The sequence below is a fragment of the Hydra viridissima genome, unplaced genomic scaffold (assembly GCF_058129835.1).
Source record: "Hydra viridissima isolate aposymbiotic clone 2 unplaced genomic scaffold, HvirCarnegie_v1 scaffold_1, whole genome shotgun sequence".
Taxonomy (NCBI): Eukaryota; Metazoa; Cnidaria; class Hydrozoa; order Anthoathecata; family Hydridae; genus Hydra; species Hydra viridissima.
In genome coordinates this window covers 30,210,784-30,237,133 of record NW_028324300.1, presented here as the reverse complement: position 1 = coordinate 30,237,133, position 26,350 = coordinate 30,210,784, and the positions used below count along the sequence as shown (strand labels likewise).

Here is a 26,350-nt window from a genome sequence, read left to right as displayed (position 1 = left end):
GTCCTTCTACCCAACACTGTCTTTGCTCACTGCTTAAAAGCACTAAGATTTTTCCTAAGATTTTGAAATAAAATTTTTTGTATATTCTATCAATATAAAAATATTTGTATATTTCTATCAAACTTTTTATTTTATAGAGAAATTATGGAGTATCTTTGTAGTAAACAGAAATTTTTGTGAACAAACCACTTGGGACAGTAAACCACTTGGGACAGTAAACCTTGACAATAATTGTCTAGAACTTAAATCAGAACTTTGTCTTGCTCAAATCCGAGCATATACGATGCATCCAGAATTGCTTTTTGTCATATGCTTTTCGGAAGTCACGAAGCTTACAGGTTTGGGCTTCAAAGTTTTTTTTTTTTCATAAAAATGAAACTTTACCATATCAAGACACGTGGACAAATCGACGAAAAAAAAACTACTTGCATTAATTTTTCTTTTACTATGTTAAGACACGTGGACAAATTGACGAAAAAAAAACTACTTGCATTAAGTTTATTTTTATTGGTAATAAACTTTGTCATCTTTTTGTGTCTTTTGTTTGTGTTTATGTTTTTTTTTTTAAAAAAAAAGTTCACTATGTACCAATGTTAATGTGTGTCATGAACAATAGTGTAAAAACAGCTTTTAGTTTATTATTAAATTTTCGTAGAAAATTGAGAGGAAATTGTTTAATATGAAAAAAAAATAGATAAAAATAAAAGTTCATTTAGAGCATGTTTTGATACTTTAGAGCATGTTTTGATACGTTAATGATTCTGAAAATTCTCTAAAAAAATGATTATTAATTTCTATAAAATATTTATAAGAAAACATTACATTTTAAACGTTAAGTTAACTTTCCTAAAGCTTATTTTCTTACCAACTTTAGTTATGAGACTGATTTTGAATAATTTAGATTTGAATCAGTAAACCTAATATGGGAAAAATTAGATATCCCATTTTAAAAAATTAAAACAGTAACCGGGGGAAAAAAAACAATAGTCTACCAAAGAATCTTTATTAACTATTCCATCGGTTGACCGACCCCAGATTATTTTATTACCTGAACCATTTATTTAAAACAAATTTAATTTTGGTAGCTTCATAAACCAATACTCATTGAAAGTCTCAATCATTTTAGAAAACAAGAAAGCTTAATACCAGTAATGCAATAAAGAACATAGATTCTGTATGTTTATTATAACCTTATAGATATTCCAATGACAACAAAATTGGCACATTTTACAGGACGAAAATAAGAGCTGATTAAGAAATAGGGATAAGGTTTTTGCATTTGGTACTTCAGCATTGTTTTTACAACAGATTTCGCACCGTAATATTGGCATGTGTAATATTAAGCCATTTTAAACTGCGCTTCATAACATCTAGCCATACACTTTCTTGTTCTAAATTTTGCGAAACGTTACTGCATTCCCGGGAGAGGTCTTTAAAGCAACTAACAAAACTAATCTTATTTTTCACCTTCTACCATAATATATATCTCGTGATGCCAATACATATTTAATTTGGTTTAAATGACTTTTTCATGAAGTTGTGGAAAAGTAGGATTGAACGTAATTATAGGGTGCGTCAGCGATACTCTGAGTAATTTTCGGTTAGGTTTCGTGATGTAAATAAAAACTTCCGAAATTTGTTTTCGTTGGTTAATGTTCAATGTCTTTGAATAAAATGGTGAATAAAAAATATTTTAAAGTTTTACAATGGAAGCCAAAAAAAACTGAAGTTTTAAATTTGATTCACGCGGATTTTCCTGCAAATGAAGTGATTTGTATTTCTGGAGTGTCTAAAATTACAGTATACAAAGTAAAAAATGTTCAATGTTGACAGCAAAACTGTTCAATGTTGATGAGAGGACAGTCAGAAAAATTCTAAAAACATTTGGAAAAGTCAGTGTGGCCTAACCTACATGTCAACGTTTGACAGAAAGACTAAAAACTTTGAGATTGAAGCGATCAAAGAAGCTTGTATCATGTCAAGCACCCTCAGTTCGTCATGATGCTAGGAATCATCGTTTCTAATTGAGAGAAATGTCTAGATCAAAGAGAAACTAAAAGTTACCTCTTATGTGTATATCAGCTTACTGAAGAAGACATTCCCAGAAGGCACTTACATCTTTCAACAGGACAATTCACCCTGTCATGGATACAGAAAAACCCAACAATATCTTCAGGACAATATGGTTAATTTCTGGCCTAAACACTTGGCCACCATCCAGCCCTGACCTGAATCCCCTTGACTACAGTGTGTGGAGCGTAGTTAAGGTTTGCAAAAAGACCCACTTAAGTATCAAGTCACTAAAGTCAACTTAATGTCAAGGGACTATACAATCAGCACCTGCCAGTCCTTCCGTCCTGGGCTTGAGGCAGTGATAAAAAAAAAGAGACATAATCAAAAGTGTTAGTGTGGGAAAAACATTTATCTTCAACTTTTCTTTTGTTTCCATGAACATAATTTTTTAGTGCTTTAAAAATTCATTCTAAAAAGAATCGTTTGCTATTTCGCAATGATACATTTGTAACCGCTATGGGCGCGTCGTTAAATTCTTAACAGAAAAAAAAACAGCTTGTTTGTCGTAAACAAACTTTTTTTTTTTAAAAATAAAGATAACTATATCATTCACTAAAGAAATATTGAAAAAGAGGAGATTGTGTGAGTGGTTTCTCCAGATCTCGAGACCTACCCAGCTAACACAAAACGTTCAAGAAACATTCGTAGAACGTTAGAAACGGTTGGGGACGTTCTAAGAACGTTTCCAACGTTCTTCGAACGTATTTGAACGTTTTGTGTTAGCTGGGTAGAGAACAGGAAATACGAAGAACAACGGAAGCGTATGAAGGTTGCAAAGAAATCTCGAATTTGAAAGTTAAATACATGATGCACTGAAATCTATTAAAAAGGGGAAATAATCAGAAGAGATTTCATGAGAAAATATCTGAGTGAAGTTACCCCCAACCCATTTTATTTATTTTTTTTGTTTAATAAGAACAAAGTGGGGGAGGGGCAACTTCAAACGTGACCAAAACAACAGCTTTTAATTGAAAGCATGCGCATCACCACATGAAATCCTGATTTTATTTATTGTTTTACCGTTTAAGTATAAATAGATTAGGTTTATAAATATAAAATAGGAATTAACAAAGTAAATGTGAAACAGTAAAATCTTTTAAAAATATTCCAATAACTCATGGTATTGATTTTAATACTTTTCTTACACTACAATTGAATTTATTTCATTTTTAAGTCACCATCATTTGCAGTTAATTGCAGTCAAATTATTAGGCCGGGTGAATAAAAATGAGCAGTTACTTTTACTCAGTAATTGGTCAGCTTTACGTGAATAAAAATTTCAGCAGTTTTCCTCATATTTTTATTCACGAAAGGTAACCTATTTACTCAGTATTTGCTCAATTTTACGTGAACAAAAACTTAAGAAAGTTGTTGAAGTTTTTATTCACGTAAAGCTGACCAATTACTGAGTAAAAGCAATTGCTCATTTTTATTCACCCGGCCTATTGACTTCTCAAAATGGACAAATTACTTAAGTTTCAGCTATTTATAGTTTGTCATTACAAGCCCGTCTTCCCTATCGTGTTACACAAAAGTACCGAACAACGTCAAGTAACGAACAACGACAAAAAAAACGAACAGTGAGAAGAAAACTTCATCAAAGAAAAACAGTTTTAGCAACAAAACCATTCGAAGTCAATATGCTCACATTTTATATAAAAACGTTTTTCCAAAAATAATAAATGGATTCCGATTTATGAAACTCATGCAACTTTAGCGCGTTAACACAACACGTTTGGAAAAGAGCATTTAATGTTATTATTCAACTCAAACAGGAACATCATAAATAACTATAGACTTATCGTCGCCAACTGACGCGATTTTGGAGCCGGTACTGTTATAGCAAACACCCCACACCTATAAAGTACGAGTTTAGATTACTGCGCAATCGAAAAAATATCTTTTTAAAGCGAATAAACAAAAACATTCTCCTACATTGATAATCTTTGTTTCGGGGTAGAGAAATATAAAACAGGGAAAAAATCTGTAGAACATATATAAACTATATAAAATATATAACAAAAAAGCTATTTAACTTTAAGCGAAGAAAAATTCAAACCTGATCTTTATGTTCATAAAATGTATGGATACACTGCCGACTGCCGGCGTCCCAAACTTTCACACTCTTGTCACTTGATCTAATAGAGTTGGAACCAAAAGTTAACAGATGAAAAATTAAAACAACGTGATTAATAAAAAACAAACAACTTACGCTGAAACAAAATGTGAGTTATCTGGTGAAAAATCAACACTAACAACCCATGAGCCGTGTCCCGATAAAGTTCCAACTAAATTTGCGTGTTGGACGTCATACATCTTTAAATGTCCGTCGTCTGATGCAGTTAACAGCATTTGGGAGTCAGGGGAAAAAGTTAACGAACGAATCGGCATAGCATGGCCTAAAATTTTTAAGCCGTAGAAAAACTAGCTTGATTTTACCTTTACAAAGTACAAATGAAATTCTAGTATAAAAAATGTCACAAAAATTCTTTTAACATAATAATTATTCTAATTATTCAGATAAATTCCTATCAACATTATTTAATTCAAATAATCACCTTCAAGTGTATGTAGTAGTTTGCTACTTGTCATGTCAAAGATATTAATAATACCATCAATAGCACCACATGCTAGATACTTGCCGTCAGGACTCTAAAATAATAAAACTGATCAATAAAATTTGATAATTTTAAGAAATTAGTAAGTTACTGATATAAGGAAATTTACTGAGAGCGCTTTATAAGGGCGTTTTATGAGAACGTTTTATGCTTTAAGTTTTTTTTTTGTGTGTGCGGGTAATAATCGTTTAATGATAATTTAAGCAAAAATTATTTGCTTAAAAATAAGGAAAAAGTTATCTACATATAAAACAATTAATCAGTTAAAATCGTCAAAAGTCAAAATTTATATTTTAAATGCAATATATTTTAAATATTAAATTAGCGAACAAGACTTACGTAGGCAATACTCATCGTAAATTTGCTTCTCGTATCAAGAGTTTCTTCCTTTATTCCACTTTCAACACCAATCAAGTTTACTTTGCCTGTATGACTGCCTGTAGCGATATATCTTGAATCCGGTGAAAAAGTCACTGTCCACGAGTCAACTAAATTTTTTTATAAAACGTAAACTAATAAAGCTACAAAATAATTTATATGACCATTATTTTTTTTTAAAAAAACACAGAAGGCTATACCTGGGCCCAAATCGATACTTTTTATTTGTTTACCCTCATCTAAATCCCAAACTCTTATATGACTATCTAAAGAGCTGGATGCAGCCACTAGATGTTCATAAAAATACGTTCATAAAAAACAACAAAAACAACAGATAAATCTAAATGTAACAAATGGAAAATATTCTTTTATCAAAAAGAGAAATTTCAAACTAGAAAAAAATAAAATAAAAAATTTAGAAAAGAAGAGAAATATACATTTCCCAGTTTTATTTATATCTGTAGAAACAATTCCAAGCTGATGTCCTTCAAAATTCCATTTTGACGTTAAACTATTGTCTGACCTGTCCGATAAAAAATCATTTCATTTTAAAACAAATTACAAATGAAGCGAATTAACTAATATGAAAATTACATCTAACATTGTAATTTAAATTGTTAATTTTTAAAATTACCATTTCCAGCATTTGATCAGATCGTCAATACCACCAGTGATGATATTTTCATTGTTATCTGTTTCGTTAGTGTGCCATGATACCGACCAAACGCTGTCGTCATGAGCTGTTAAAAAATCAGATATCTGTTGAGATATTCTTTATCACATGACTTTTTTCTATAATAAAAAAAAAAAAAAAAAAAAAAAAAAAAAAAAAAAAAAAAGGGTGGTGGGAAGGCGGTAGTGGGAACAAAGTGATACTCACCGTTTTCTATTTTTTGTAAGACGGAATACTAAAAAAAAAAAAGAAAAACATAAAAGAAATTTTTTTTTTACTTATCAACCATTTAAATTTTTTCATTTATTTTAAGAAAAAAAAGAACTAATTACCATGCTTCTTTAGGCAAAAACAACGTATGATGAAAATGAGTATTATTTAGGAGACTAAAGGAAAAATGCAAAAAATTGGTTTTAGATAAAAGGTCATAATAAAATATAGAAAATAAATAATACTCTATAAGACGCTTTCAAATAGTAACACTTATTTAGAGTTGAGTTAAAGATGGCAGGCAAAATAAAAAAAAAATTTTTTTTATATATTTTATTATCATCAAATAATCATTTGTTGTTCCCCAATTTAGAAGGGCGAACAATCGGTTGTTTCACACCGGTCCGTTTTTTTCTCTTTTTTTTGCAAGCAAACGGTTCAGTTTTAACTTCCAAAGGAAAGTTTAAACAACGTTTTCTTTTCGACTTTTTTAACTTTATGTTTTCTTCAATGTCTTTTGTTTCACATGTTTGGATTTCAGTTTGAATATTTTTTACAACATTAATACGCTCAAAAAGAGCAACAAAGAAGCCATTAGTTTCATCAATTGTAGGAATTGCGCGTATACATTTGTAAGCTAGAAAGAGAAATAAAAAAAGTTATATTAAGAAATAAAAGGCAAAATGTGTGAAACTCTGTAAGACGGTAACTGTTAAAAAATTTGTATATAGTTAACAGAAATAAGTAAGACAAGAAGAAGAAATAAAAACTAGCCTTGATCCCACATTCCTTGTCCTCGAGTTGACCATTTTGGAAAAACATCACAAAGCTCAAATGTTTCTTTGAAGCGATTATAAGCTTTTTCCACTACATCTTCGTTTTCCTGAGGAATGGAAATAAAATGTCTGAATAAAACCAGCATCAAAGACTTTTAACCATATTTTAGTAACAACATTAAACTGCAAAAGAAATCTTTATCAGATCTTTTATTAATAAAACATAGATATAACTTAAAAAAATAGAGTAAATTATATTATTTATAATTTTGAAAATATTATATAGCTTGAAATTTATTGTTAGAAAATGCCAAAAATTTTATTGGCTAACTTTTTTAATTCAGATTGTTATAAGAATCAAATTTCTTTGTAGGGTGCCTTCCAATTAAGGTTTTACAAGTAAACTTTTTAAAACAAAATTAGTTAAAACAATTAAAACCAAAAAGTAGTAAAAACTACTTATTTCACCAAAATCTAACAGTAAATTTTAAAGAAAGATGTGGTCTCATCTTTTTGACTATTACTGTAGCATTAAAGAATTATGTCTCCCTTCGGACAACATGACATTAACAATGCCAAGTTTTATCTGAAGTTTTATCTGAAGTGAACCTTTTTTTGTAACTTTAATTTTCCTTAATTTTAAAAATCCATAAATCAAACATGCTTTATGTTTATTAGTATTTATTTTTACCAGGTTTAGAGTAGGAAGAAAAAACTCACTTCTTTGTGCACGGAGCAAGTAGAATAAACTACTTTCTTGACATTTGGAAAACTTAATGCATGACTCAATGCTGCAGTTTGAAAACCAGAAAGTCCCTTCAATCTACTTTCATTTGTCTACAAGTTTAACAATGTAAATAAGTAATATAAAAACAAAATGTAAAAAAAAATTCATTTACACAAAATTGAATAATTACATTACAAATCAAATCATAATATATAGTTTTAAATATTTCAAACAAGAGTATGTTTACAAATAAAAAAAAAATTTTTTTTTTTCATACAATCATTACAGCATCCTTATCATCTAACAACTCGTCCATTCTTGAAACAATTCCACTACCTGAGCAAGATGGATCTAACAAAATGTATTCAACTTTTGAGTATAAAGGATCAGAATGTTGAACCTATAATTTTAAAATCAATAGAAACCTTCAAAGCAATAATAGCAGATAAATCTCAACTGGTGTTTTTATAAGAAAATTTGAAGTCAGAAATTTAAGGGGACATGGGACGAAATGTAATTCTTACACATTTTAAATTTCTTGATTTTGTAAAAATCTTAAAGACAAAAAAAAAACCCTCTACAAAGTTGAACTTAACAAAAATAAACTATAATTAATAATGTCATTGTTAGTCATTAGAAACTAAAAGAAAATCATAAGTCATATTTAGATATCACTTTGGAGAATGCTGACTAGAATTTCTAGAAATTCTAGTCAGCGTTCTCCAAAGTGATATCTAAACTAGAAATTCAATGTTCCAATATTAAACATCTTCTTCATCAGATAACGCAAACCTCTGTGGAAAATACTGTAACAAAATTGATTTTTGTTGAAATAAGTTTGGGTAGCATTCAAGCTGATTAAGTTAAAAAAAAAAATGGATACTAATTGCAAATCAAACTTTTTTTTCATATTGCAGTAGAACATTTTTTTGTAAATTGAAACATTTTGTCTTAGATGTTTGGAGTATTTAGTATAAGTTATATTGTTGCAATTACATTAAATATTCCAAAACATTTACATTATAAAAATAAGATTCCTGTAGAGTTCTCTTTATTTCAACAAAAAACATTGATTTATAATAGACAAGTTGCAAAAACATCATATTAATTTGAAAGTATTGCAATTTATATTTTATATGATAAATTATATGATAAAGAGTACAGCTGAATTATGTAATCAGAAATAATGTAACAACAACAAACTGCCAAATTCCAGAAAATTTGACAGTTATTACTTAACAAGCTGAAAGTGAAGGGACTTTATTTACCTTCATAATTATAATTTACTTATTGTAAAAGTTGAAATTTGAACTTTTTTCTTATAATTTAATTTACAGGTGAACTGACAGTCAGAAGGAAAAATGTTAAAGAATCTTGTGGATCTTCTGAAAACTTTGATTTGAGTTCTATTTACTTTAGGATATCTAAATATGGATGTTTGAACAAATCTAAAATAGTCAAATCATATACAAAGCTAAAAATAGCAAGCACCTGATCAAGTTAATAAAATATTATTAACAATATAAAAGTATACTTATTTAAATTAATTATAAAACAAAACAATTTTTTCTTATCAAACAAACATTTTACTAAGATCACCTTAAGAAAATCTTGATGTTTTGTTTTGACAGAGGTAGATGCTGAAATATGAAGCAGCTTCTGCATAAGTTTTAAACGATTGCGATCAAGATCAAATGAGAATATTTTGCTGTTGAAAGAACAATAGAACAAATGAAACCTTTATATATATATATATATATATATATATATATATATATATATATATATATATATATATATATATATATATATATATATATATATATATATATATATATATATATTAGGGCCCTGCGAATCGGCATTTTTAGTTTCGAATCGAATCTCGAATCGAAGCAGGTCTTGATTTGCGAATCGAATCGAATTATGAATCGAATCACGAATCGAATCACTAGTTGAAAGAAATTTAAGCTTTTTATCTTTATTTTCATGTATACTATACAAAATATTACAAAATTTGAATGTTATTTGAACAAACTCTTTTTGTTACTTTTAGCCCAAATTAATCGTTCCGCATTTTGCTCGGAAAGAATATTGCGTTTACAGTCGATCACTCCTCCTCCCACAGAGTTAACTCTTTCAGACGAACAATTTGTAGCTTGAACAGCAAGAAAATCAGTTGCAACTTTTGATAATAAAGGGAAAATGTTACGTTTGTTTTTCCAGTACAGAATAGAACAATCTGAACGTCCCAACGTTTTCTCTTCGATGTATGCAGTAGTTTCAAAATGTAATTGCTGATCTAAAGTTCTTTTCTCTGGTAGAGTACGATTTTTAGTGATATGTTCAAACATTTTATCAAAAATTTTATTTGCTTCAGATGACAAATTTGCTACTTTGAGTTGAATTTCAGCGGAATCATAGTAATATTTAAATCGTGTTTTTTTTTCAGATGTCATTAGATAAGATTTTACAATTTGTTTCTCTGCCAAAGTAAACATTTCTGATTTAAATCGAGGGTCTAAGAAAGTAGCGGTAAGAAAAACGTCTTCACTTAAATCAAACCTCATTTCCAACTGCGTAATAAGATCGTCAACAAATTTACCCATCCCTCTTTTATCCATCAAGCGAAGATAATTTTTCAAAATTGTAATGCACGGATAAACTAAACTAATGCTTACGCTTTTTTCCGCACTTAGTATAGTAGTGGCTTCAGATACTGCATTAAAAATAGGAGCGACTGTTGTTAATAATTGCACTTGTGTTTCAGTTAGACAAGTCGGTTGCACTTTTATACAGTTTTTTTTTGTGAACACTCAACTAGAGCAATCTCTATAGAATCATTATTTTTTTAAATCCATTCCAATAAGTTAGAAGTGCTGTTAAAGCGCATTTCCACATCCATTGGAGGCTTTGACTCAGGTTTTCCTTGAGAAATCTGATACTTTTTGAGAGCTGCCTGTCCAACTGATGATGAGTGAAAAAATCCTACTATTTTATGAGCCTTGCTAATTAATGTAATAAGAATTGGTTGGTTGTGTATAGCTGATTTCACACAAATTTGGAGTTTATGAGCACAACACCCTAGCCAATCAATCCCAAGAAGTTTAAGTGTGCATAGCATACTAGGAGTAGTATCGGTTGTAGCTCGGAAAATATTATCTGAAGTCAAGTCAAATTTTAACAGCACGTTTCTTAAAATTTCTTCAGTGGAAGTAGCTTTGTGACAAGCATTTATTACTTCCAGATTTGCAACTGACAAACAGCATGATTCTAAAACCCAAGAGGATGAAATAAAGTAGCAAGTAGAAACAAGAAAGTTATCGTCATTGTCGGCTTTAAAGTGATCAAAAGTGATGCTAGGTTTGGAGACTAACTGGCTTTTTATACTTTGTTGGAAGTTAATATATAAATCATTGACTATGTCACCTAAATTTCGAGATAAAGTGGTCGGGTGTGGTGGATGATATTGCCCTTGAGTAAGCACCGAGCACAGATTAATAAAGCTAGATCCAGAAGTTGTCTCAAATGATCTTCGATCTTCAATTACAAATCTAAGCACTGCACGGTCGTAGTTTTTTTTAATAACTGTATCTATTGGAGGTCGAATAAAATACGAATTTAACGAGGCACTTGATGATTGCTCGATTGTGTTATTGGAATTCTTTTTTCTTTTAGTAGCAGATGTGCACTTTTTTGTAACTTCTACGTGTAGTTTTTTATGGTCACGTTTTAAATGGTTCCATAGATGAGATAAAGTTCCAGTTTTCTGAACAGAATACTTTTTGTTGCAATTTTCTTGTTTGCATTGCCAGAATACTCCTTTTTTTTCAAAGAATTCTGTAACTGCCAATTTTTTAGAAGTCATTTTATAGCTTGATGCGAAAATAGCTTGATGTAGCACAAACAAAAAGTATCGAATTTAAAATTACTTTAGTGAAAGCGAAGTCAAACATTAGCGTCATTTGATTCACGAATCGAATCGAATCAAAGCGATTCGCAGGGCCCTAATATATATATATATATATATATATATATATATATATATATATATATATATATATATATATATATATATATATATATATATATATATATATATATATTCAATTTAAACAAAAACATCAAAAATAAAAACTAAAAAGATGGCAAAACAGATATAAAATTTTTTTTTTTACACTGATCAGGTACAAATGTGTAAAGATTGATAATGGTAAAGAACATAAAATCTGTACATCTTATTGATGTTTGTTAGTCTGTTGTCCCATTACTGTTATTATGTTATTGCATCAAAATTTAATCAAGTTTGCACTGTTCTTAACCAGCTACAACGGCAGTCATGTAAGTAAGATCATTTAACTTTTCAAAAATTACTTTGAAAAAAATATGCTAACATTATTATACTAAAGTAGCTCTAATTTTTCCTTATAAAAAAACTTTGATTTAACACCTTTATGCTTAAAACTTTATGACCTCTTTTGCCCCCAGACACCTCTGATAACAAAAGGTAAATTTGATGGCTGTTTTTCAAAATAACTACTGCCTCAGAACTTGGCTTCACTTCTATATCTTTTTCCAGTGTGTAGCTCACTCCAGGCAAACAGATAAAAATTGAATTTTGTATATTAAAATTAAATTTCTTAGAAATATGATTGTTCTAGACACCTGCTGCCAAATAATTATTTAAGCCAATTCTATCTATTTTAATTCTTATGTATACTAATTTCTAAAAGAATTCTGAAAAACATATGTATTGCTATTTTATAACAAATACAGCAAAAACTAAAAAAAAAACAAAGACAAAAAAGCTAGTAAAAAATATCCACACCTTTGATTTTTAGTTAGACAAGCTAGATGCGAAGATTTATTACCGGGAGCAGCACACGCATCAATTATTATGGAACCTTTAGGAGGATTCAAAATGAATGCTGGAAGACAACTGGCCTAAAAAAAAGACAAGATTTAATTACAGTTTTAGCAATACTTTGTTATAAGACCAGTTATTTCTAATATATAGGGTGGGGCAGCAAAACTTAGAAAATCAAAGACAGTAAACATAACACTTAATTTTTCAATAACCAACCTATTGACATCAATATAACTTTAACAAATGTTTTTAAGGGCATTAAGAGATATTTTATTCAAAAATTCTCTTAATGAACACAGTGCCTGAACACAGTGTCTAACAGCATTGCAACTATTCAAAATGAAATCTCTAGATACTATGTCCTACTCTAATCTCAATACTTGCTTGATGATCAAAACTGAAACATGAAGATCTTCTAGTTGAATGCTGCAATTTTCCCCAAAGTACCTAGTCCAGTATTTAGTGTATTTTTTTGCAGCATGAGGCAGAATACCATCCTGGGTCCACATATTGCTCCTATGATGGATGGTTCACCTATCAGCCATGGTAACTTGTAGGACGTTATGAAAAACTTCAGCTCCCACTTTTCAACAGGTTTAAAAAAACAAAGAGGCATCTTTTTTCCATCAAATGCCACAACTTTAAGATCCATGATTTAGGTTTTTGGTTCTAAAGATTCCTTTTACATCAGAAAGTGACTTATTATTGTACCAATGATTGTGATAATCTAAAACTAAGAAATGCAATGCTTTTTAGTACTTTCATGTCTTCTGAATTTCATTTTTTCAGTCAGTTTGTGCATTTTGAGGTCCTTGCATATGAGCTTACCTGTAAATCAGTATGGAAAGTCCTACTTATGTCCAAGGGCTAACTTTTGTGTCCTTGGATAGTTTTCTCATGGATTCTGTTGGATCTTTCAATATTTTGGTTTTGAGAGACTTTAGAAATACAAAATTCTGTTTTTTATACCTGCCTCCATTTCCTAATTTTTTTTAATGTCTTCAATTGAAATTTTACCCTTAACATGACAGTGCTCATAGACACCCAAATTGTCTCCACAATTCGTCAAATGTTTAAGCATGTCTGCTATTCATTCTCTTTTAGCTCTTTTAACTGAACGTGGTTAATCCTATCATTAAATTTACTTTTGAAACAAATTTTTGAACCTTTCACTCTGAAAAAGAACAAAAAAGTTATTACATACACTCAAAAATATAAAAAAGATTGTTCAAGATATTCTAAGTTTAGTTGCCTCACCCTCTATATACTATGATACTATTTAAGAATAAACTGATCTTATGTTAATGTGTGTGTGTAAATTATATGTATTAGAGTAGGTGTTAAAAACTCCTAAACATTAATAAAAATACATCAAGGATAGAAGAAACTGACCTTATCTTGCAACAGAATTTCACCTTTTCTATACATCTCATTTTTATGAAAGTCAGTTCTACTTGCAAAGACCAGCAAATCTGGAATATCTTTATCGATACAGAATTCATTTATGTGAAGATCTTTGTATTGCTAAATATCACAAGAAGATTATAGTATAAATAATAAGTTTAACTGCATAATATTTATAATTAAAACCTACATTTCTTTCCACTAAAATTTTTCCATCTTGTTGTAACCTTTCAACAACATTTTCTGTACTTGTTTTTAAAACATTCACTCGAACATAACGAGGTAAGTTTACTGAAAGAAAGCATAAGAATAAACTTGTAAATATTTATTATTTTTATTTTAGAACTGTAAATTTTTTTAAAGGTTTTTTATTTACTCAGAAAAATTTTTAACTTTTATTAAAAAGTTATTATTTTTTATAGATATTTAAATGTTTTTAACATTTATAACTTTTCAACAGAATCACAAAAAATCACAGAATTATGAAACATAAATCACAAATTGAAGAAAATAGGTCACAATTGTGGGAAACAATTTTACCTTTGTTTGTATCATTGTAAGATAGTAATTGTGGGTGTTGCTCCTTCTTTTCTAGCCAAACATCATGTAGATGTGTCAATTTTTTTTTAATAACTTTACTATATGCAAGGTGAGAAGGAACACCTTTCCCAACTAGCTCTTCATACAAAAGAACAAGTTGCAGTGATTTTGGAGGCTAAAAGAAACTTTTTAAAGTTAATAAGAATACTTTATATCATGAAAAGACATGTTCTGAACAAATTTAAAAAATAAGATATTTAAAAACAAAATATGTAACACTTGACACTAGAAGAAATATTCCATAAAAGGCAAGCATCTAGTTGATTATAAAAAAAACTAGGCTAATCTTTAAGCTTAAAACTCATGATTTAAGAAAAAAGAACATTTAGAAGAACATTTTAAAAAAATGGAAATGTTTATAAGTTTGTTAAGTTAAGTCATGAGGGATTGTGTATTATGTTATCAGGGGTGTGTGTGTGTGTGTGTGTGTGTTATGTTATGAGGGATGTTATATTATGTTATCAGGGGTGTCATGCTATGTTATGAGGGATGTTATATTATGCTGGATGCTTATGAAGATATCTAAGAGTTTAGATCTTCGTCCTAACTAAGTTTGATTCTTCAACATAAAGTAAAGATAATTGGCACAGATACAGATTGGCTCATCAGTTCCCAGAGTAATAACTTTTTCAAAAAAAAAACTAACATGATTCTCAATAAAACTAATATATTTTTCAATTAAAATTATGTTAAAGTAGAAAATAAATTTAAAAATAATTACAAATCTAATATAGCTTTAAATTCCTTTTTTAAACTCTCTAACAAAAAAAAAAAAAAAGGTTTGTGTAAAATGGAACTTTCATTAAAAAATTGAAAATTGTACAAGTTTAAATAAGTAATAAATAAATTTCAAAATAAATTAAAACAAATAAGAGACATGAATAGAATAAAACTAAAAATATTTAATTTGTTTTTAAATCAATAATATAAATAATATACAAATAAGAAATAGAAAAAATGCAGAATCATTCATAGGATAAAACAGATATCCTATTCAAATTTACTGTTGATGATATCTAAAAACACATCTCTTATTTTTGATCTGAACCCCTCATACCAACGTAAAATATCTTCACGTCTTCTAACCTTTTCATTAAGGGACAATTTACTTTCTGTCTCTATAATTGTAAACATTTCACTCCAATTTCTAACAAAAATAACTGGCGCATTATATTTCTTAAGTAGACGAAATGGTGCCTTATATAAATCATTACTCAAATCCCCTGAGCAGTGGCCTTCAGTCATTACATCTTCAATGACAGGTATACTTCCGTAAGACATTGCTTCATAAATACGATAAGATTCTGAGTTAAAACCAACTGGACACAAAGTTAAATCGCTTTGCTTTAATATATTATGATAAAGCTCAAATGTTTCTTTTGTTTCTTTAGGAAGCCAGGAGTAACGAACTTTTGTAAAACATAATTTCTTTAAGCGACCCATATTTAAAAAACTGTTGAGCTGTGTTCGAGAAGAATTAGCATAAACAGTACCTAAGAAATTGCAAAAATATTTTCGTTGCGTGTGTAGATCTACTTCATTTTTTTTGATAAGAGGAAAATTTCTGTAAGTTGCAACACCTAAAGGCCATTGATAAAAGTAACCAGGAGGAGTTCGCAAGTTTATATCATAAACAATAAAAACAAACTTTATCAATTGAGATTGTTTACAGAAATCTACTAACCAACTGTTGTTGCATCGTTCATTACCAAGAATTATAATACCAATATTTTCAAGTAGTGGAAACAATTCTTTGTTAAGTGCATTTAACCATTGCAAACTTGTATAGACATTTTTTTCTTCTCTTCCATTAAGTATTATAACTAAATCTCTAATATTTTTAGGAGCAGTTTTTGGAAGTAAGGAGGGTCCTGTGGAATAAATTAACTTGAAATTATTGATCTGCATAATACCTTCATCCCACATATATTTTTTACTTGGTTGCACATCACCTTCAAGAATGTGCTTCCAGAAATACTCAGAAATGGCAGCCTTTCCCCAAACATGCACCTGTTTTGTCTTGGGTACAAATTTTTTGATGTGCATTGAAACATGTGTTTTTAAGCTATCCTTAGTTTTAATTTCCTCAATAAAAAAATGCTGCATAAACAAGATAGAAGTGACAATGGCCAAACATAAAATTCTTTTTGTAAGTTTCATACTTTTTTTTTAGTGTCTAGAAACAAACATGATGATGTCACTTGGTTTTGTTTAAAACAAAGTTATAAAATTGCAATATAAATAATGCTTTTATCAAATATCAAAAGTGCTTTACTTTGAAAGAAAGAATGACTTTAAAAAAAAAAGTACTTATGAATTTTGATAAAATTAAGATAACTTGGCTTTTTGAAATAACATTTTAAAACAATAGTGAATAAAATTTCTAAGCCTTAAAATCAAAGATTAAAACAGAATCTAAAAATAAAACTGAATCTGAACTTATTTTTAAACACAAATGAACATAAAGCACATCATAACACAAAAATTCAATAAGAAAATAAGTTTAAAAAACTAGATAAAAAATGAAAAACAAGGATTAAATGAACAGAGATGCAAACCTCTTTATCAACACCTTTCCAAAGATCAGGACATTCCTTTAACACCAATCCCAAAATTTTGTGATCTAAAAGTTATGAAGAAAAATTTCAAAATTTCCAGCACAATATCAGTAACCAGTAAAATATTAAAAATCAAATGTTAAATTGTGAGAATTTTTAGTTACTTTACTACAACATGAAGTGCACGGGGTAGAACTTCTATATTGCAAGTTTGATAAACAAGAACCTTCTTGCTACTAAATGTTAAAACTTTATTGCATTCTTATATCTGAAACTGATAAATTTCCACAGATCAAAATAATAGAAATGTATTACAAGTTTAAAATAAATATCTAGTTTAATTGCAACTGAGCTCTACAAAATAGTACACTTAAATATCAAACTTGTGTTTTTACAGAATACTAATAGTTTCTCATCCTAAAATAAAATTTCTCATTTTAAAATAGACTTTAAAGCTACAAAAAAAAATTATGAGAGACTAAAAGAACTATCATAACAAGAACCATGTGAGGCCAAAAGTTTTGTCAAAAACTTTTGACCTCTCATGGTTCTCATTACCATGGTTCTTTTAGTCTCTCATTTAGTCACTTAAACTAAACTGAAAATTAAAAAAATTACTTATTTAAATAAATTGTTATTTAGAAAAAGAAAGTTTGGTTACAGCAATATGGATTGCTGAAATTTTAAATGAAATTGAAAGCAAGATTTATGAGAAGCTATATTAACTAAAAAACAAACTGCTACAAAAGATTATTTGTTTGGTTTACAATTTACAGAAGAAGACTTGATTATTATTCAAGTAATAGAACAGTATCAATTACACAATTGACAGAAAAATATTTGGTTATTATACAGTTAACAGAAGAGCTATTGATTATTATACTATTAACAGAAGATTAACAAAGGGTATTTTTTTTAGAGGTATAGAAATGTAAGTCAGCAACACTTTTTTAACTGGCAGCCATTTTGACAGCTGTCAAGTGTTTAGTTTGGTTGGGCATTTCAGCATGAATAAACTGATGCCTGATCAATGCTTCCACATTGTGCAAATTTACTTTGCAAATCATGGTTTTGTTCAAAATATGTATTGCACACTATGATAAATGATAATATGCATCCAGAAGAGGTTATTGGTGCTGCAGAGCATAGCATAGAGGAAGACCCGAATCAGTCGATCCACCATCACGCACAGCAATTGGATATGAAAAGAGAAATAAAAAGAAACAAAAATGATGCGCCAAATATAAATAATGCAAAGTGGATAATCAAAAACTTCTGTGTAGAACATTCTGTGCAAAAATGATCAATCCACTTTATGAAAGATTTTACAGAAAGATCTTGGTTTGCATGCTTACAAAATCCAACTCCAGCAAGAGTTGAAGCCTCACAATCACCTGGCAAGGTGTAGATTCGGTGAATGGGACCAAAACAAGATTGCCATTGATCCCAATTTTCGTAAGTGAATTTTGTTTAGCAATGAAGCTCACTTTTGATTGAATGACTACGCCAACAAACAAAACTGTCTTAATTGGGGTGAAGATAACCCTCAAGTGTATGTTGTGTACATTACATCCAGAAAAACTGACTGTTTGGTGTGCTTTATGAGCTAGTGGAATCATTGGTCTGAACTTGTTCGAAAATGATGCTGACCAGAACATTTCAGTTAATGGTGACAGCTATAGAGCCATGATTACTGACTTTATCATTCCTCAATTGAACAACCATGATGTGCAGGAGCTCTAAAGTTTACAGAAGAGCAATTGATTATTTTACTTAAGGGTGTTTATTTTAGAGGTATAGAACTTTGAAATGGAATAAAACAAAGATGATTTTTTAAATTGACATGAAATTGACTTAATTCGAAAAATAATCTTTTGGCATTATAATTTAAATGTGATTTCTGGTATATGACCACCACAGCTGGCTCTGACATAGTCTAATCTGAAGGTCCAATTTTTGATGACTTTTTCCAACATCTAAGTGGTCATTGGGTACCTGCTGACTATTAATTGTTGTTTCATTATGTTGCTATCTGAACCTTCTCACATTCATTAGCAATGATGCTTTATGTGTATAGTAACTGAGTAAATTGAAAAAATAAGAAGGGGTGAGGGGGTGAGAAACCTTTGGACCATCTTGTACAATTAACAGAAGAGTATTCACTTAAAATACAATTAACAGAAGATTTTAATTGTTATACAATTAATTGAAGATATTCATCATTGAAGATAAATTGTAAAAATTTCTACCTTTTTTTTAATTTGCAGCCATTATTTATTTTAAAAAAAGGTTATCAAAAGTCTACTGTTTTATTTTGACTTTATAAAACCTTCCATAAAAAGTTTAAGGGAGAAAAAAACTTACATTTTAATGTCTCTACAACTAAGGCAAACAACAACTTCTTATTTTGGAAATGGTGTGAATAGCAAAGACTTTTCACTGAGGCTTCTTTCTTTAGAGTTTTTTCAATAATATCTGATGCTGCAGAGTATAGTTTTTCAATCATTTTCTAGAACATTTTGAAAACACAATAATTTTGCTATACAAAGCTTTTTTTAAAAATATTTTTTCAAAAATTTTAAATGAATAAATTTTAGTGAATAAAACAAGAATATCTTTTATAAATAATTTTTTACAATAAACTTTTTTTACAATAAACTTTTCACAAAAAACATTTAAACAATTAACAAAGGGAAAAAAAAGCAAACAAAAATACTACCTTTATCACACAAGAAAAATAAACAAACTCAATTTTATCGATTTTACTGTTTTTTATTTGCTTTTTTTAGTACTTGTTTTTGCACAAAAGAACTTGCAAGATATAATTGGCTTTAAAGAGTAGTATAAAAAGTAAGAAGAAAATTTAAGGAAAAAAAAAAGAAGTTGATTGTACAACAAATGAAAAAATTTGTATTTTATGTGTAATGCTTGTTTAAATAAAAAAAAAAAAAAAAAAAAAACCCACAGGTGAAATAATTCCAGCTAATTCTATCTTCACATTCTTTTGACTTAAAATTGAATTTATTTAATCAAAACTGTTTTAAACAACAAACTACATGTCTTGTCATCTTATTGACAATTGATCAGCACTCTAACAATAGGAAAAATACTCTAATAAATAAAATTCTATATTTATCATATTTTTAATAATTATACAACTAATAAAGTTAAATAAGTTAAATTACTATGACATTTTAAACACTATAAAACAAAGATTTAAAAAAAAAATATTTTGTAGTTTTACAAAGTTAGTTTTGACACACCTTATATAAATTAAAATAAGTTTGTCCTGAATTTCCGGTTTAATGAAAAATTTCTGCTGATAAATCTGTAGAATAAACAATTTATCTACATGATATGAAATCAAAGTAGGTTTATTTTTGAAATAACCATAAGATGGTCTGATGGATGGAGCTCTTCAGGTAACTGAGCATCAACTAATAATAAAATATCTTTTAAAATTACTTCTAAACACATGCATGAACAAATACAAATAATCAGTGCAAAAAAAATAATATAATTTTGATGCAAAAATTGCAAATTTGATCTAGAGAAACAAAACGTGAGGAAAAACTTTCGTCTCAAAAGCTTTGACACAAGAGAAATAAAAAGAAACAAAAATGATGCAACTAATATAAATAATGCAAAGTGGATAATCAAAAACTTCTGTATAGAACATTCTGTGCAAAAATGATCAGCACATGCATTGTTGTTACCACCTGATATACAAACTCCACATCTAAGAATATAATCAAAAAACTAAATAAGCATAAATATAAAAGAACTTATAGAAATAGCTGCAAATATACCAAATGAAAATCTATTCTTAACTATATTCTGTAACCCTGTATCCAGCTGTATGTAGTTGCATGAACCATCCATAGAAATATGTATGAACATTTATTTTTAACTCACTAATTTAATATTTACTTAACATGAACATTTCTCTGAAAGATAACTACAGTACATATTATACATGTGACTACAGTTTATTTCTTTGTAAGATTTTACATTTTACAAATTTTATCAGTATACATTTTTTAATGATCTTACTAATACTAAACAAGAATTCATTTAGTGAAAACTTTTTTAAACAACTTGATTGGTTTAAACAGAAAATTGTTTGCTAGCAGAAACTTATTTGTTACAACGTATTACCAGAATAATTATGACAGTAGATAAAAATTTTAGATAAACATACCAAAATGATATATCTAATAATTTTACACAAAGTTGTAAAATCTTAAGTATTTGAATAAGCCCTATCAATATATAGCTTTGTTAGAACCAGTGACTCACTTTGTGACCAGTGAGCCACTGAACAAATAGAACTTAGTAAGCATGAAGTAATAAAGAAAATCATTTTGCTGTAGCTAATTTACATAGGTAAAGAAAACACTGGAAAACATTCTAAATATTTTAAAATCTTTGGTTATTAGTCAATCACACAATTAATTCAAGGTAATGAAGATTAGCAAAGAAGTAGTTGCCAGAAAACAAACTCCATCAGTGATCAAAAAAATGAGTAGCAGAATACTAAGAAATCATAAACAAATAATTACATCTTAGGAGAAGGATATTTTAACAAGGAGTATGTAAAAACTTTAAACATTGAAGAAAATTTTTATTAAAAAAAATGATCAGGATGTGAAGGGTATGCAGGGTGTGAAGACAAGTGCAAAATCACAATATGACATTTCGGACTTGGTAATCAAGCTTCTTAAAAAGATTATGAATAATTCTGGATATTAGATTTTAAAGATTCTGCTCCAGCTCACATGGCAGGCTCATACAGCAATAGTTGAAATTCACAAAACAGAGCTTACTAATCCCTTCTAGAAGCCCAGATTTAAATCTGCTAGACTATAAACTGTGATCAAGTTGAAAGAAATTTAATATGATAAATGTGCAAAAATGTAAAAATATTTGTTTACAATGTGAGTATAATGTTATCAAAATTCAAAAACTGTGTAACAGTATTTATTGCAGGATTGGGTATTAACTTAAGTTTAGGTTAATAACTTAGTCTAGGATAACAACATATTTTACCTGCATGACCCATGTGGCCCACAAGTACCAGCACATTGGGATGGTTCTTGATTAAAGTACATTGATTTATAAATTATGCGTAGTCTTTCCCACCATAAGGAATTCACATACTTCAATGCATACCGCTGTCCTCTACCCATAAGCACGGTGGAAAGAACTTTTAAACCAGAATTTGAAACTAATATTCTATCAGGTCGATTTATGAAACCAGGTGTTGGCTTAAGTAATTTAAAAATTTATAACATTTTTAAAATCATTTTTAGTCTTAAATATTGAATTATAAAATTTTAAGAAACAATGATCAGAAACAATAAAAAGGGAATCAAACAGCTCTTCAATGAATATATTAAAGTAACAAATGTAAATTGCAAATAGAACAGAAAAACTCACCATATTGCTGAAGGTAAGTCCTGAGTATTTAGGATAAATTGACTTCCATACATCTGAAAACAAATATCCATAACCTCTGTATTGTTCTGTATCAAAAATGATGCCTTTACGCCGACATGACATAGGAGCCTCCTTCTGAATTAAAATAAATAAAACAAACAATTAAAAATTTATTTAAAACTCAAATTATGCTAAAATTTGAATAACTTATGTTCTTATTAGAATGAAATTTATTTTTCCTATGAAAAAAAACTCATATATAATTTTAAAAAAGTATTTAGGATTAATTCTGAAACAAATTTTCTGGATAATCAAGTTTAGAAATAAATTTTTTTCAACTAATAACAACTAGTACACTCAACCAACAAAAAAAAACATTCACTATAAACTTGAAACTGGGTAATTCCATTTCAAATGTACTAACAATTCAAGGGATCCACAAATAGATTTTGAAAAGATTTTCAACAACCCTTGTACAGATTGGCAACAATTCTTTTTTTTCATTCGTTTTTTTTTCTTTTCACTTTGTCTTATTGAACTGAGACTTTCACAGAAGTGACTTGCACCATAACTAGTTTGGCATGGAATCCACAAACATACTAAATGTCGTTCTTTCAATGCTTCTTTAATTTTTTTAAATAAATTGTATTTGTTAACTTTTGACCAACTGATGATCCTAATGTTCCCATAAGTGCTATTTTTGATGGCTATTTGAAAACAATAACTTTTTCTTTTCAAGTCAAAAAGACTCTATTGATTTTGTTATATATTTAGGATTATTGTCATGCTTGAAAATTGATCTTCTTGGCAGCTTTACTCTCAAATGTGTTAGCATTAAGCAGATTTTTTTCAAATTCAATAAATAAATATGAACATTCTAGACATAGGGTGAATTTCCACACAAGGTAGATCATTTTCAAAAAGTTTAGACACAATTCAGTGAGAAGTTATGGTGTCCTATATGTAGTTCCAGCCAGTTATAAATTTATGTTTGGTTTTTGATCACCTGGAAGACTAGGATTGCATAATCTTTAAAGTTTGAGACTTTTAATACTAATACAGTTTCAATTATCAGAAAAACTCCTTTAAAAGCTTAAAGTCAAGATTAAAGTTAACAAAATTTATGTTAAATTCAGAGAGAGTTAAAATTTAAATATTAAATTAAAACTGTCAAAAAAATAAATAAATTTTCAGACCCTTTAACAATGTTTCTATGAAATGATTGGTTATCACTAGTGCATGCAAAAATACTAAATAAAAAATATTTTGTAGAAAAGTTGTTCTTAAAATGCAATTGTTAATAAACTAACAATTGCATTTTTAGAGAAAAATGGTAAATTTTTAAAGATCAGATTTAAGGAACAGCAAAATGAATTGAAATTTTAAAGATTTTCTATTTATATATACAAAAAGCCTCACAAAGTTTTTATTAAAATCTGAATTGGTACATGTGGAGCACCTAACTCACTTGACAAGGAATGATAAAAATATTATCTAACATCACTAAAAGTCAAACTACTTACACTAAACTTTCCATTCATCAATGCATTAACTGGCCATGTGAAATCTTGGTAAGCATTAAAGTCTCCAAGTATCACCATGTTTTCCCCACCAACAGCATATATATATTTGATAAGTTCAACCACATTTTCACACTAAAAATAATTTTAATAAAAACCAATAAAATAAAACTTGTATAAACAATTTTTTCATAGACATTTTTTAGTTTTGAAGACAAATCAATTGAAAATCTAAGATTAAGAGACAAACTCTAGAATCTTAATAAACCAAAAGGCACAGAATGTAAATTCAGACATCTGGCAATTGTGATTAGTTAAACTTTCAATAATAACTAAATTTAAAAAAAAAAATGTTTATAAATTATAAATTATAAAAAGCCAGATAATTTCATACTTTACTCCTATTAGTTTTTTATAGTTGTATTTTGGAAACCTATCATTAGAATATACTTATAGCATAATTGCCAGTTATATTACAAATAAATTTTACATGGCTTTTAACTTAAAGCTGTTAAAAAAGACTAGTACTTGCTGTTGTCGATCTGTTGAAAAATGTACCACTATTAATGCCAATTCATAGTCACCGGGTTGAATAGAAAACTGCAAATGAAGAGCAACTCTATTATTCATGTCTGAACTGCTTAACGAACGAGATAAATTCATAGAAAACATGTTTGTAATTTTGTGCTTACTGAGGATCCCTAATCCTTCCATCTCACAAAAAGGATTTTGATTGTTTTTCTTGGCATAGCTGATATATGTATATTGATAAACTGGAAGCAACTCTTGTAAGTCATTGATTTGGCTGCGATACTGCTTTATATCACCACATACTTCTTGTAAAGCAATTATATCAATATTTGCATCTGAAATCTAAGGAGAAGAAATTACATAAATTAATATTAGCAGAAGTGCATGTTATTTTAAATATGTAATTAACTAGAACTACTTATACCTTACACAGCTCTTTAGTTATCATTATCTTAGAAATAAAACAATGTATGTATGCATACATGCATGCATGTATGCGTGTGTATGTATGTATGTATGTATGTATGTATGTATGTATGTATGTATGTATGTATGTATGTATGTATGTATGTATGTATGTATGTATGTATGCGTGTGTATGTATGTATGTATGTATGTATGTATGTATGTATGTATGTATGTATGTATGTATGTATGTATGTATGTATGTATGTATGTATGTATGTATGTATGTATGTGTATGTATGTATGTATGTATGTATGTTTGTGTGTGTGTATATATATATACCATTTCAGCAATGTAATGCTTCCTTATTGACCAGTGAAACATCATATTCCAGAGGTTATAGGTTGCCAAAACAATATGCATTTTTCCAAGAGCAACAGCCAATATTTATTTAACTTTTAGTTTTTATATTCTAATTTAAATTCTAAATCATAAACTAAAAAAATCACGCTCCAAATTTAAAGAATATATCACCTATTGCATATGAAGATAAATTCTTAGTAGATTTGACTTATTGTACATAACTTTAGATAAAGTTCATGAAATAGTTTAATGATATACCATAGCTCTTGTGAGTTTTTCTCTTGTCTTATGGATAATAGATCGTAAAACAGGAATTAAAAAAGCAGATAAACAAAGTGCATCGCTTATATGTTGCCAGACATCAGTCTAGAGTAAGCAAATGCGGGTAAATAAAAAAATGTAACTTTTAAAATACAGTGCATTGGTATGTCCAAACTGGTCCGTCTTTAAAAAACCGATCACGGTTAGTGACATTAAAATGAAATGAAAAAATCGGAAAAGCATTTTTAAAAATATGTTCAGTGGTGTGACCTAACAAAGTCCTATGCCTTAAGAAAGTCCTAATTTAAGAAATGACAAGTTTCGTATATATAAAAGAGACATTTGCGGAAAATAACTTAGTTGTTTTAACTAAATATTCACACCCTGTAAAAATGACAATTAATACCAACTTCATGTCCCCTGGGAACCCCTTTAGGGGTAAATAGTAAATGGGTACAAGGTTTACCTCAAGAAATTTCAAAATCAAAAATGGCCATCCGAGCGAGATATTCACATTTAAAGATTTTGGTTCATAATTCTCATTTAAGGTGGCTACCCACTATTAAAATCTGAAAAAATAAAAAAAAAGTGAACTTTTTTTTCTTCTTATTTGTGGAAGGTTTAAATTTATAAACAATAAATAACGTACAACAATGGTATAAAAGTTTTATAACTTACCCTAATTTTGTTTTTTAAAAAGGGGCAAACTCCATTTAAAAATTTCTCCATTTAAAAATTTTCTATCTTCTAACAAAGATATCTTTAGTTTGGTTTAATACTTTTCTTTGAAATTTTTTACAGAGATAAAATGTAGTTAGGTGAATGTGCTGAGTTAAAAATATTTACACTATGGTATCCTATTCAAATAAAAATTTGGGTAACTTGGGCTATTTTGGTATTGATTTAAGCATTACACTAAATTGCAAATTCCAGAGCATTAAAAAAA

The 26,350-nt window shown here is 28.6% G+C and overlaps 4 protein-coding genes across 8 annotated transcripts; all 4 read right to left on the bottom strand.

Moving 5' to 3' along the window:
• Positions 1-3,654: 3,654 nt before the first annotated feature.
• On the bottom strand, positions 3,655-6,188 carry LOC145191934 (uncharacterized). The gene is made up of 10 exons (XM_080069069.2): positions 6,075-6,188; positions 5,950-5,977; positions 5,704-5,809; positions 5,507-5,592; positions 5,270-5,356; positions 5,031-5,179; positions 4,632-4,725; positions 4,286-4,472; positions 4,133-4,211; positions 3,655-3,930 (listed from the first exon to the last, which is right to left on the bottom strand). Exons 1-10 carry the CDS (start codon positions 6,075-6,077, stop codon positions 3,841-3,843), a joined length of 909 nt encoding a protein of 302 aa, XP_079925195.2. The 5' UTR covers positions 6,078-6,188; the 3' UTR covers positions 3,655-3,840.
• Positions 6,189-6,302: 114 nt separating this feature from the next.
• On the bottom strand, positions 6,303-19,420 carry LOC145191933 (28S rRNA (cytosine-C(5))-methyltransferase-like). Its single transcript, XM_090086375.1, has 11 exons — positions 19,249-19,420; positions 16,885-16,949; positions 14,267-14,441; positions 13,917-14,017; positions 13,715-13,846; positions 12,284-12,399; positions 9,055-9,163; positions 7,733-7,855; positions 7,449-7,565; positions 6,727-6,835; positions 6,303-6,589 (listed from the first exon to the last, which is right to left on the bottom strand). Exons 1-11 carry the CDS (start codon positions 19,388-19,390, stop codon positions 6,303-6,305), a joined length of 1,476 nt encoding a protein of 491 aa, XP_089942501.1. The 5' UTR covers positions 19,391-19,420.
• On the bottom strand, positions 15,204-16,598 carry LOC149894428 (ribitol-5-phosphate xylosyltransferase 1-like). 2 transcript variants are annotated; one of them, XM_090086419.1, is made up of 2 exons: positions 16,011-16,155; positions 15,204-15,906 (listed from the first exon to the last, which is right to left on the bottom strand). In XM_090086419.1, the coding sequence occupies exons 1-2, from the start codon at positions 16,030-16,032 to the stop codon at positions 15,317-15,319; spliced, it is 612 nt and encodes a 203-aa protein (XP_089942545.1). In that variant the 5' UTR covers positions 16,033-16,155; the 3' UTR covers positions 15,204-15,316. The 2 variants fall into 2 exon arrangements, with proteins under 2 accessions (XP_089942545.1, XP_089942538.1); XM_090086412.1 differs by having other exon boundaries at positions 15,204-16,598.
• Positions 19,421-20,001: 581 nt separating the features above from the next.
• LOC145192273 (uncharacterized) lies at positions 20,002-25,555 on the bottom strand. 4 transcript variants are annotated; one of them, XM_090086383.1, is made up of 7 exons: positions 25,402-25,539; positions 25,123-25,264; positions 24,372-24,716; positions 23,847-23,978; positions 22,324-22,458; positions 21,934-22,151; positions 20,002-20,623 (listed from the first exon to the last, which is right to left on the bottom strand). In XM_090086383.1, the coding sequence occupies exons 2-7, from the start codon at positions 25,201-25,203 to the stop codon at positions 20,248-20,250; spliced, it is 1,287 nt and encodes a 428-aa protein (XP_089942509.1). In that variant the 5' UTR covers positions 25,204-25,264; positions 25,402-25,539; the 3' UTR covers positions 20,002-20,247. The 4 variants fall into 4 exon arrangements, with proteins under 4 accessions (XP_089942509.1, XP_089942524.1, XP_089942518.1 ...); XM_090086398.1 differs by lacking the exon at positions 25,123-25,264 and having other exon boundaries at positions 25,315-25,555; XM_090086392.1 differs by lacking the exon at positions 25,123-25,264 and having other exon boundaries at positions 25,402-25,526.
• Between the last annotated feature and the right edge of the window lie 795 nt (positions 25,556-26,350).

Excerpts from the sequence above, each read along its gene's own strand:
- LOC145192273 (XM_090086383.1), bottom strand. The coding sequence starts at position 25,203 with ATGCATATTGTTTTGGCAACCTATAACCTCTGGAATATGATGTTTCAC. Across the intron at positions 22,459-23,846 it reads TGATGAATGGAAAGTTTAGT|AAGGAGGCTCCTATGTCATG; the intron begins GTAAGTAGTTTG and ends ATTTTAATTCAG. Across the intron at positions 22,152-22,323 it reads GACTTACCTTCAGCAATATG|CCAACACCTGGTTTCATAAA; the intron begins GTGAGTTTTTCT and ends AAATTACTTAAG.
- LOC149894428 (XM_090086412.1), bottom strand. The coding sequence starts at position 16,486 with ATGAAACTTACAAAAAGAATTTTATGTTTGGCCATTGTCACTTCTATC.
- LOC145191934 (XM_080069069.2), bottom strand. Across the intron at positions 5,593-5,703 it reads CTGATCAAATGCTGGAAATG|GTCAGACAATAGTTTAACGT; the intron begins GTAATTTTAAAA and ends TTTATCGGACAG. Across the intron at positions 5,357-5,506 it reads TATAAATAAAACTGGGAAAT|TGGCTGCATCCAGCTCTTTA; the intron begins GTATATTTCTCT and ends ATGAACATCTAG.
- LOC145191933 (XM_090086375.1), bottom strand. The coding sequence starts at position 19,390 with ATGATTGAAAAACTATACTCTGCAGCATCAGATATTATTGAAAAAACT. Across the intron at positions 14,018-14,266 it reads TTACAATGATACAAACAAAG|TAAACTTACCTCGTTATGTT; the intron begins GTAAAATTGTTT and ends GCTTTCTTTCAG. Across the intron at positions 13,847-13,916 it reads AAATTTTAGTGGAAAGAAAT|CAATACAAAGATCTTCACAT; the intron begins GTAGGTTTTAAT and ends TGTGATATTTAG.